The sequence below is a fragment of the Anthonomus grandis genome, chromosome 2 (genome assembly GCF_022605725.1).
Source record: "Anthonomus grandis grandis chromosome 2, icAntGran1.3, whole genome shotgun sequence".
Lineage (NCBI taxonomy): Eukaryota > Metazoa > Arthropoda > Insecta > Coleoptera > Curculionidae > Anthonomus > Anthonomus grandis.
Window position 1 is genome coordinate 33079929 of NC_065547.1, and position 12832 is coordinate 33092760.

General features: G+C 31.4%; 1 protein-coding gene across 3 annotated transcripts in view; it reads right to left on the minus strand.

Annotated features, from left to right (window-relative positions):
• Window positions 1-791: 791 nt before the first annotated feature.
• LOC126750629 (transcription factor kayak) overlaps window positions 792-12832 on the minus strand; it is a 162622-nt gene continuing 150581 nt past the window's right edge. For all 3 annotated transcript variants that reach the window (XM_050460281.1, XM_050460282.1, XM_050460283.1), the window contains exons 4-5: window positions 10419-10685; window positions 792-4429 (exon numbers count right to left, since the gene is read on the minus strand). In XM_050460281.1, the coding sequence (XP_050316238.1) occupies window positions 4151-4429; window positions 10419-10685 (546 nt within the window). In that variant the 3' untranslated portion in view covers window positions 792-4150. The remainder of the gene's footprint in view (window positions 4430-10418; window positions 10686-12832) is intronic.

Here is a 12832-nt window from a genome sequence, read left to right on the forward strand (position 1 = left end):
GTAAATTGGGCAAAATTTTGTCGATAACATTGTTTTGCCAAAGTTTAACTTAATAAATAGTGATAATAGACTGTTTGGCCACCGTGCTAACTCGAGAATGAAAAATGATACAACAATGGGAGAAAGAGCTACTGATAGGTCTTTTAAAGTAGGATCGGGCTATGTAAATAACTCAAAATCGTCATTTTTGCGAATACATTCTTTTACCATAGCAGGGTACAGTATTGAACTGACATTAGAAGAACTAAGAACAATAGAATTATTGACGGATGTGAAACTATACGAAAAAAGAGCAGAAGAGAGGCGCAACGTAGTTATTTCCAACATTTTTTGTAAATTATATTTAATATTATTAATTATAATTATTTTGTAATAGTATTGTATTGAATTATTGGTTTTTGTTTCCCTATTCATTTTTTTTTGTAAACTGATGCTAAAAAAAAGTGAATGACCATATAATAGGTGTATTTTATACCGTAATATCATATGAAATATAAACCTTTCAACACATTGTAGCTTAAAAACTAAGCATTGTAGACCCCACGTTTATGAACTTTTGGACTTAAAATCGGTCCAATTTAAATTATGACATACAATTAAGTAATACCCTTTGATTTGATCAAGGAGTAGTGTGTCATGAGTTTTTGCTAATCCAAACATTACAAAACGTCGATTTTTTCAGTTTCTGCGAACTATAAATGACGCAATTTACCAGTTTTTAGCGAGTTTCTATTGTTGTGGTTGAACTATGAATGTCTGTTTGGGGAAAACATTTGAAATAAACACAATAATCAATTTCTTCCGAAAAGATAAAATTTATTCTCCTTATAAATGTAAGCGTCGCATAAAATAAATACAAAAATTTGACAAAACTACATATAACTCTATAAAAAACGGGTCCGTTACAAATATTGTAACCTCAAATATTGCTATATATATATAATCAATAATTATATTTTATTTTTTTCCAATATAAAGTACTTTTCTTCTTGAAATATATTAAATATAATCGTAATATACTTATATTTAGTAACACAAATTCGCTTTCAAGACGCGTGCGTCACGAAAATCGCGCAACATTTGATGCGCGATTCCCGCACGAGTCGCGTAAAATTTTTTATTTTTCCAACAAGTTTCTCCGACTTGCCGTTTAAATCCCTACAAACTACGTCGTAAAAAATCATGGATGGAATTATAAGTTTTTTTCCCATTCGTATAAAAAAAAAATTGAAAAAAGGCATTTCTTGGTCGCTTTTAAAGGGAGAGGGGGAAAAATCGCCACAGCAAAAATAGCAAATATCTTGAGCACTTATCTTCTAGAATATACAAGAGAAAACAACGAAGCGGTCGCCAGAGCAGCAACCGTTTCAAACAATTATTGCAAATATAATTAGTAAAAGGTAGACCTCAATATTCGGCCCAGGCAGCGTAAAGGAAATAATTCAAAACGATTCGGTAACGAGGCCACCGAAAGAAAGGTTATTTCAATTGTTTTCTTCACTTGCCTGACGCACGACATGGACTAGATTGACAACTTTTGCACCACAAACCACGTTTGACAGCTGTCAAACTATTGCTGACATATGGGATACGCTTAAAAACTACTATACAAAAGAGACTCAGGTTTTAATTAATTTAATTTTTACATAAATTAATGGTTCGATTATGAGGCACATTAGGGTATATTGCCAACCTAAAAAGTTTTTCTTAAAGGAAAAATCAAGTAAATCGAAGAACTATTAATGAAAATATTGACGTGCAAAGATTTTTTTTTTAAACAAATTGGTTATGCTAAGTTATACAAATCATTTTAAGATGAAATCGTATAAATCCGACCAATGGTTTCAAATTTACGGCAAAGTAGGTCAAATGCACTACTATTTTTTTTTAGTAATATAACTTTTTTTTTAAAGGAAAATCAAGTCAATGAAAGAACTAAAAATTTATGTTTTTCTTTTTATTTTAATTAACTAAGTTAGTTACGCTAAATCGTGCAAATTATTTTAAGATTAAAATCGTATAAATCTAACCACTGGAAATCAAATATATCATCTGCCTTTTCGTTAATTTTAGATGATTAAAATTGCCCAAATCATTTGAAAATCAAAATATGATAAATAATGGTCAAATTAACCGGCGGCAATTTAACATACATCTTTGAATAAAACCGTTTCTAATAATTGTTCGATTTAATTGATTTTGTCAGTAAAATTGAGAACACTAAAAATCCAAATATATGCCTTTCCGTGTCTCATTCAATAAAAAATCACATAAATTAAAACCTGCGCCTCCACAGTACGTCTATAAAAATAAATACTTTTTTAATAAAACAGTTAACACTAGATGACACTTTGAATGGTGACCACAATTCATTTGGTTTGATCAATAAAACATCTTCAAAAAACGGTATATCGTCGTATCAAAAAAATTTACAACAACAAACAACTCGATCTGAGGAGGGGGAGGGAGGAGATTGATCGCGTTTTGACAACTTTGACAGCACCGAGAGGAGGAATGTCAAAAAAAACAAAAAAAAAACAAATGGCACCGATGGCATTAATTAATTAGTAATTCGAGCGTCTTAGTCCATTATCATAGGGTTCGTTCGTTTCGATCACTGGCTCAGTGTGAGAGTTAATTAATTCATGACAGTTATGACAGTAACGGATCGTTGTATCGGTATGGTAATTTTTCTGTAAATTGATTTTTTCCGGAGAGAGCAACTTTTAAAAAAATCGTATCTTTACGTAGCAGTTTTTAAATCAGAACCTCTTAAGGCAGAAAATTTATGACATTTTTTGAACATCACCTAAGAGACCACAATGACAGAAAAAAAATTTTCTTTGATAATTGAAAAAATCATATTAATTTACAAAAACTATTGATTTTCCAGATATTTTTAGTGATGCATAAAAGTTACGTTATTGATTGGGCCACGTGCTAGTCTTTGAATTAAGTTTCTATCTCAAATAGGAAGTAAATTATGAGCGTTTTTGAAAATCACGACAAAAATGTCAAAAAAACTTATTTTTCTACTACCGTGCGTAAAGGTCGTAGAAAAAATTTTGAATGTTACCCGTGCGTAAAAACCCCTTTTTTTATTCATGGAAGTTTCCCATTCATAAAAATAGGGCTATTTTACACACTAGTTACATAAATAACTATTTTCTCAAAAACTATTAATTTCTCAAATTTTTTATTGATGCATAAAAGTCACTCTTTTGATTGTCTCATACGCCAGTCTTTGAAAATCACTTAAAACGGTTAAATATCAAAAAAAAAATAATTTTAATTTTTTGAAAAACTATCGTTTTCTGATATTGTTTTATTGAATCATAAAAGTTACTTTATTGATTAAAGCACGTGCCTGTCTTTAAATGGTTTCTATCTCTAATAGCAAGTAAGTTATGAGGATTTTTGAACATCACGACGAACATAAAATGTCAAAAAAGTTAAACCTTGATTTTTGTAAAAAAACTAATAATAATAGTTAACTATTTTTTCAGATTTTTTTATTCGTGCATAAAAGTTACTTTATTGTTAGTGGCATATCCTAGTCTTTGAATGACGTCTCTATCTGTAACAGCAAGAAAGTTATAAGACTTATGGAAAATCACCTACATTTTTAGATTTGTTGATAGTCGTGATATACAATAACAAACTTCAAGTGTCCATATTCTAGAACGTTCTTGGCGAGGTACACATCGGCCATAAGTGGATAAGCAGAATTAAAATGTTGACTTCATAATTTATCATTGCTTATCACATATTATATAAATATATTTCCACAACATTTGACCAGTGATTCCAAAGTTATAGTAAAGTAGTTCAAATGCATCACGTGATTTTCCACGTTAAATCGGTTCTAATTAACAGATTATGTTCGTTTTGCCACTAAACGATCAAGCCAGTTGTACTTTCTTCTTAACCAAACATCAATTAGAAACGAAGATACGATTTTCTTGTTTAAACCTGCCCATCTAATTGACCATCTAAAAATGATGTTCTTTTTCCTACGCTTACACGCCATGATCTACCAGCCCTACGTACGTCCATCTAAACTAAAGCATTTCCGAACGTTCTGCAGCCATATGACAACGGACTGACCAAAAATCTGTCAAAAATGTCACACACGCGACGATCATTAGCATTATAACGTGACCAACTTGTGGGGATGTTGGGAGTCGGGCGACACCAAATCGGGCAGGTTGGCGGGCATGTTACGCTGCTGGGTGCTGCAGGTGGGCACCAACGGGGTACTGACGGGGGTCAACCCGGTACCGCCGCCCATCAACGACTCGAAGTTGAAGGTCATGCCGTGGGAGGGCGTCGTGATCGGAATGCCGGCCAGTTCGTTTTTCGCCAGCGCGACGTTCAGGCTGGAGGGTCGGGGAGGTTTCGGTACTGAACCGTTTAACATTGGTAACGTCTGAAATTTAGGATTTATATAGCAAATACGTTTCAAATTAATTTATATTAATATCTAATAAATATTAAAATCAATACATACACTATCGGCCAAAAATAAAAAAACATTTACTTTTATGGTTTTTAAAGTAAATGTTTCTCTATATTTTTTTTCTCTCTTTCTTTGATAAATTTTTAAAATTTAACAAACTTGTAAAACTATTTACTGAACTATATTAATCTTTGCTAATGCTATTTAAAAATGTTGCAACATTCTTTATCTAATCTTAATTATTATCAGAAGAAATTTTTTTTAAAGTTTTTTGTTGACAAAAGTGCAGAAACATTCCAAACGGTATTTATTTTCTGCTGCTAAAAGAGTCAAAATTTATTTGCAGGTTGGTTTTAATGTTCGTTGATATATTGTGTTACACTATACAAAATGCCTCGCGGAATTGACCATAGATCAGTAGTTTGCAAAATCATTGCTTCTTTTAAAATAAGAAACTCTGTAGTTACCCATCCAAGGATGGGTAGGCCAAGAAAAATGGACAAAGCGGAAGAGAGAAAAATTTGAAGGTTGACCACTGAAAATCGCTTTATGTGTGCTGAAGAAATCCAAAAAGAAATATTGAAAGTTAAAGTATCTTTGTAAGCCATTCGCCATCTTTAATAAAAAAACGTTTTATATCCAAGAAGAATAGGACAGCTTGGATCCAGTTTTCCCAGAACCATTTGGACTGGACACCTCAACGATGCTTTTTTCCGATAAAAGCAAGCTCTGCTTGTTTGGATCGGATGGCATGCAATGGGTTCGCCATCCTAGAAACACTAGACTGGATCCAAGGTATACAAGGGCAACGGTAAAACATGCGGGTGGTAATATTATGGTTTGGGACTGTTTATCTGGTTAGGCAATGGAGCCATTGGTAAAAGTAGATGGTAAAACGGACCGGTTCTAGTTTTTGCGTATCCTTGAAGAGCATATGCTTCCTCATGCTGAAGAAAATATGCTTTTCAGCAAGATAATAACATAATAACCCCACACAGAACTCCTGTTTATCTGAATTAATTTGCTCTATAAAAAAAGTATAAGTAAGCCTTAATACCAAATCATCAAAATCAATTTTAATATATAATTGTTTATATAAGATTATTGGCTAAAACGAATTGTTTCTCCACTTTTGGCCATTAGTGCATATACTAGAGTTAATACAGGGTGGCCGTTTCAAGTAGTATGACCAACGTCTATATATTTCACATTGAAATATAGACTATTGCCCTTGGACGTTAAATGACTAAATTGCTTTTAACTCAGGAAGTTTTTGAGGTATCAGAATTGTTCATATATCAATTTACTCTGAAAGAAAAGCTCTTTATTGGGCTAAAACCTTATAATATTTCAGAAAAATATTTTGAAAAATAATGAAAATTTGCAAAAAAAAGCAAGGAATTTTTGAAAATTATCACAAACATAAAAAATTTCAAAAAAGTTGAATTTGGATTTTTTACAAAATCTATCGTTTTCTCAGATTCTTTAATAGTAAGCAAATTATGAAGTTTTTTGAAATTCACACGGAACACAAACAGGCAGACAAAATCTAAACATTTTTCCAGATTTTAGTTTTAAGAAGTATGTACAGGAATTTAATTTCTCTCGTATATCCAGGCGAACCTCCTTAACCTAAAGTTCTTTCATCATTCTTTTGATTTTTCGTGTTTTGTCAAAAAAATTTCTGAGCCTTAGGTACCTTCAAATTAAATTTTATGTATTTACTTTGCATCAGCACCTACCAAGGAGAACTTTTCAAATAAATCACCTTTAGAGTGAAGAATATTGAACTGTTAAAGAAATTCAATGACATCCTAATGAGGTACTTTCAAAAATAAGATGTTCATTATAATTTTCCGATAGATTAGGTGATTATAGATAGAATCTTTTAAGTCGTCTGAGTCTTCCGATAGCGCTAGTTTCACATACAAATGTCCATTATATGTGGATTTGAGACAATAGGTAAGCTTGTTATATATAATTGTGAGATTTAGAAAGTGCTTATTGGCAGATAACAAAAAGTATGGAAGTTTGACTGTTTCGAGTAGGACTCCTCCAATTTATTACTCTTAAAGGGTTGGTCTTGTGACCAATGGCGGCTCCTTCTTAGGGTCAATTGGTCAATGACCCCCCTAAAATAATCTCATAAAAATACCAATTTTATTAAAAATATCTTTTATCTAAAACTTCACTGTGAATTATAAAATTCTCTAAGTCTGCATTGGCAAAACAAATATAATAGCAAAACAAATAAATATATTAGTAACGTCGCGCCTCGCGCTCATCACACAAGCCCGTGGCTGGGCCGTATTTTAAATTGTCCCTATACAGTTCTTATGGCTTATGTAGAAATGCATGTAAAATAGAACAAAGAGGACAGATTCGCATTTCGTGAGCGGGAGTGAGAGTCACCTTTCAGTCCTATATCGCTAACGTAGTCGACGGCCCGACTGGATGAATGTTTTGTTTCAGTTAGTTACTGTATTTCAAACAAAGTAATCGTCTGTAAAATTTTGCGGAGTTTTCGAAATTGCATTGCGCGGTCATGACGAAAGTAACAGCTCCAATAATCCTGGAATTTTTCTGGGCCTTATCGATTTTGTCTCTAAACTGGATTTAATGTTTAAGGAATATATTGAAAAAAGTGCAGTATTTAAAGCAACATCAAAAACAATTCAGAACGATATTTTAGAATGAATGTTAGCCATTGAACATACTCATATAATTAAGGAGATTGGCCAGACAAATTTTGTGGCAATTCAAGTAGATGAGACCACAGACAGCTCCAATAAAACGCAGATGATTGTCATATTACGATATGTATTAACTGGTATTGTACATGAAAGATTTTGGAAATTTGTTAACCCACCAGGTACCACAGCATAACATTTAACTAATGTAATATTGGAAGAACTTCAATTATTAAAAATTAATGAAGCACCTGAAAAGTTGATTGCCCAAAGTTACGATAGTGCATCAGTCATGAGCGGTAAACTGGGAGGAGTATAAACAAAAATTAAAGAAATATACCCAAATGCACACTTTATTCACTGCTATGCCCATCAACTTAATATTATCCTGCAAAAAGCGGCGAGTAACATAAACGTATAAAAATACTTTTTGCAAATTTACACGCATTTTCGTCCTTTTTCGACCGAAATTGTATACACTTATAAAGATGATTTAAAATCTTGCTTAGAGGAAATTATTGATGAGGAGCAAGATGGTAACAATATAAATCAAGCAACTAGTTTAAAAAGACATTTGGAAGATGAGCTTTTTTTATTTTGGTTAAATTTTTTCCATAAAATAATGCCCCATGTTGATATATTGTTTAAACAATTACAAATGCGAGATATTGATGTCATATCTGTTAAAAATTATATACTGTCTTTTAACAACAATATCCAAATAATTAGAAATACTATATTGGAATCAGAAGAACCAAGCACATGAACAGCAAAAAAAAAAGAAAAAGTACTACATCTACAGAGGATCCAAAGCGACGAACTACACTGGAAATTTGTGATATTATTATATCTGAAATAAATCACAGGTTTGATTTCAATGATCATCTAATGATTTTACAGTTATTCTACACAGATAAATTTGAAGCATACACTACCAACTTTCCGCAAAATATTTTAAATATAGTGAAGGATCATTATGCCACAGTAAATATTTCCAAACTAAAATCGGAACTTGAAGTCATATACTGTCGTGAGGATTTTCGCAATAGTGCCGGTGCAGTAGCCATACTTCAGCTTTTTATTAACATGAATTTGTCTAAAACATTTTCTGAAGCAGTGAAATTATTAAATATTTTCTGCACACTCCCTATGACAACCGTGGAAAGTGAGAGATGTTTTTCTACTTTAAAAAGAGTAAAAACATTCCTGCGTAATACGATAAGACAATCTAGACTTAGTGCCTTGTCTATGTTGAGCATCGAGAAAACAATCTTTCAAATACTTTAAAAAATCAATAGCTTGATTTGTTTTTTTTTTATCAGAGTAAACTATAAGTTTTCAAACCAAAATGACCCCCCTGAAGATAGACCCACGAGCCGCCACTGCTTGTGACTGTCATAAAGATATCTTTAATGTAGAAAATGGGCAAATATTAAATAGAGATAAAAGTAAGTTCTGTAAATTTGAATTTTTCTTCAAAAGATCAAAAAAATGTGATTCATGCTATGCACTCAATCGAGACTCTTTATAATTGTGCATGCAGTTAAAGCAATTATCAACCTTATATTATATAACATGAACGTTCACCATAAAGTTCATCCATGATTTATGAATATCCCAGAAACACTTGAAGAATGTAGTGGTATTTTTATAACTAGAGCATTTATTGAATTTTACAAATTTTATTGATGATTACATCGTTTTTCTATACTTATGAGAAGCTGGTATGGTTCACGAATGTTTTTTGAACAATATTTCTAATTTACTGTCTAATTTATTGTTATTATAAATAAAGAAATATGATCTAAAACCAAATGTACCTGAGGCTTAGAAATAGTAAGTTGTTGAACAATATTAAAGATTCCTGATGATGCATTTGAGGGTAAAAATATCATACTGGGTTGTTATGGTTGGAGCATATTGTTTCGTTAATTTTCACAATTTATTTAAACTTTGTCAACAAATAATAAAAACATTCTTAAAAAGTTCTTCAAAGAAAGAGTAACTATTTCCCAATAACTTCGTATAAGAACGATTATTGTATCCTAAAACCTCTCCGAGTGAGAGGCAATTCTGTCAAACAAAGTCCAAAAACCACCAAATTTGAAAATTTGAAACCTAAATTGCAGTCTCAAGATTTGTATTCTTAAAGTGTTTTCATAATTTTTATATATTTATCTTAGACGGATTTCGCAGGATGGATTTGACGCTAAAAATTATGGTTCTGGATTAAAGATTGGTTCAGCTAGGGCAGTTTTGGTTAAGTCATTTTTTTACAACATTTCTTATCAAATTTTCACAATTTTTTCTCGAAATATTTCGATAGCTCTCAAGAAAGCATTTCTTTGCCAAATAATTTTAATGTCAAAACGATTCTTGTACCTCAAAAACTTCTTAAGTTAGAGGCAATTTTGTCAATCAACATCGAACAGCCAAATTTGAAGATTTGAAACCTAAATTGCAGCATTAAGATTTCCATACTCAAAATTCAAATTCCATACTCAAATTCATAATTTTTTTATATTCATTTTAGAAGGATTTCTGAGGATGGATTTGACCATAACAAATTGATTCTTGACTAAAGATTGGGTCAGTTAAGGCAGTTTTGGTTGAGTCACTCTTTTACAACTTTTCCTTGTCAGTATTTTTGAAAGTTCAAAAATTACAAAAACTCAATCAAGAGCCATCGAATCGCAAGATTTCAAACCTAAAATCGAGAACTGTATTCTTTAGTGTACAATTTTGGGCATAACTATGGAACTATCTAAAATATTTTCATATTATTAATATCGAGGGTTTCCTGACCACAAATTAAGGGTGAAAACATGATCCTAGGTTAAAGATATGGTCAATTAAAACTTGTTTTGGTTGAGACTTTGTTTTAATTAATAAGCAAATTGCTTTCACTGCTTTTAAGAATATGGTAGATAAATAAAGAGCATTTCTTAAAACTCAACATTTTCGTATAGTCAATTTTACCCAGCAACGCTCAAGAGACGCCAAATTGTAAGTTTTTAAACGTAATTTGCAACATCAAACATAGGAATTATATTAATATTAATATAATTAATACTAATATTAATACTAAATTAGTATTAATATAAGTTATTTAGTGTATATTAGTGGATATAGTCAGGACATATTTTTTGGAACCTGTAGTACTTTTTACTCGAATATATATTTCAAGAAAAATATATAAGAATAATTAACCGTTTTAATATACATTTTTGTATAAAATCGCGAATTTTGCTTTGTGAACCGGAAATTACCTTTATCGTAGGCGATGGCAACAAAAATACGTCGTTTCCCTCCTCGATCACTTCCGTTTTGACCCTCTCCAGCGTTTTGTCGTAGTAAATATGATCGGTGACGAATGTTTTACTTTCGGCGGTGCCGCTCGATGGGCTGTCGCGCAATTTACAATTTTGCGTCATCCGATGGGTCTCCAATAAACATTCCAGGTGGTTTTTCAGTTCTTTCAGTTGCTGTTTCTCCTCCATCAGTTTTTGGCGTTTATCTTCTAATTCTTCTACTTCCTGCAAGTGGGACCAAATGAATATTAATTTTTTTACAGTTCAATATTAAGTGGAATTTCTTTAAAACTACTTACAGATTAGTGAAAATAACAGGTATAGATTAAGCAAACTTTCCGCTAAAAGGTTTATTAAGGGGTCAAAAAGTTGTTGGTCAAAAGGTTAAATGGTATGTTTGGGAGATATCACGACTTTAAGACCCTCAAGTACAGGAATGATATTTCACCTTGAAGTTCATGTCTCCAAGAAAGCTGAGATTTCTCAAAACCTACTAAACGATTAATGATAGTGATGGCTTGATGAAATATTCCTCTACAAAGGTTCCTTAGGGTCCGAAATGATTAATTAACAACTTTGTGAGATATGAAGAATTTTGTGTTCTAGAGTCCAGGAATGACATTTTACCTTGAAGCTCATGATTCCAAGAAAAGTACATATTCTCAAAAACTACTAAGCGTAGATCAATGAAATAAATAGTGGTGGATTAAGGAACCTTACTCTACAAAATTTCCTAAAGATCTAACATAATTAAATAAAAAAAATTGTATTACTCAACCATATCCAAGTGGTTGATGCATCTTGGGTGCGCAATGGCAAAACCCTTTGACGAAGAGTTTTGCTTATTTAAAGAACGCCGCTCGTAGAGGTCTGTTAGTTTACATCGCAGTGTTGTAGCCAAGTATTATAATCGAAATTAATTGACAAGTGTTTTTTTGGCATTTTCCAGACAGAGTAATTTTAAAATATTTTAGAAATAAAATAAAAAATAAATTATACTAACTGGTCAAAGTCATGAAATAATTAGATTTTATGGAAACCGAAGTAGTGGCTGGAAAACTTAATATTCCTCTTAAAAAGTTATTTTTTAATTTAAGTGTTTCCTTAAATATAAATCATAATCCGCCCATAGTACAATCAACATCATTTTCAACACCTAAAAAAGGAAACTAAAACAGAAGCACTAAAACTCTTCTTGACGATGCAGATTTATGTATTTTGCGGAAAACTATTATTAGTCGTAATGTGAAGGCAAAAGCGGTTCCTAAATTAAAAACAATTTACAAAAAAATTGTTGAAGATATCAGGGATCAAGGATGTAAAGAGATAAATACGCCAGGTTAGAGAAGAAAAGCGTGACATTTCCTTACATTAATTCATCTCATACCCACACTAAAGGATAAAGTGATGAGAGTTTGGAAGGTATTAAAAAACCGATTGGCAAAGTAATAGTGCATGGATGCATGTGGTGAAAATGGGTTTGTCCCTAACTATAACGTATAATTTGTAAATCAAATACCACAAGTGGCGACTATCATCATGAAATGAACTATTAAAATGATAAAATGTGGGTCACGAAAATCTAATCACAAATTTAAAACCAAGAACTGTGGTTGAAATCAATAACTTTGTCAAGGAAAACGGAAATGCAAGAATGGATTTGCATACAATAAATCTATATTAACTCATAAAGCGTTACAAACCAATGTATAAAAGATGACATGTAATAATTGCCACCATATCATCCAGATCTAAACCCAATTGAGTTTGTTTGGGCTATATTATAGGGGTATGTAGTAAACAAAAATAGTATGTTTCAAAAAAGCCATCAGTAAATATTGTTTGGATGAGCTTCTTATTAATGTACATCAAACTGAAAGAGAATCAAAAAGAGATATAGAATTTGAACAAAATAGTGAATTTTCTGGAATAGAGGAGTTTCATGAGAAGGATTATGGACCACAAAACCCATCTTAATTTGTAAATTTGACATTAAAACATTATAAGGATTTGTAACTATTATTAATTAGATAAGTCAATAAAAAAGTAATATAAACAGGGTAAGACATTTTTACCTGAAAACATCACCTCTGTTTAATATGAATGTTTTATATTAAGAATGTAATGGCAAGAGCTTTAAAAACAATAGGCTACAATAACTGAATTTTAATTACTATAATAGATATTATATTTATTCTGAAATATTCCTATAATAATATAATTATATAAGTTACGCAAATTCGAAAATTCCACTGCTAAAATATTCCGAGCGCAAACTCAGTAAAAACTTAAAATGAAAATTTTGTATAAAGTTTATCGTTTTAAAATAAAACTGCATTTTATATAATTAATTAGATAAATTCAAAAATATT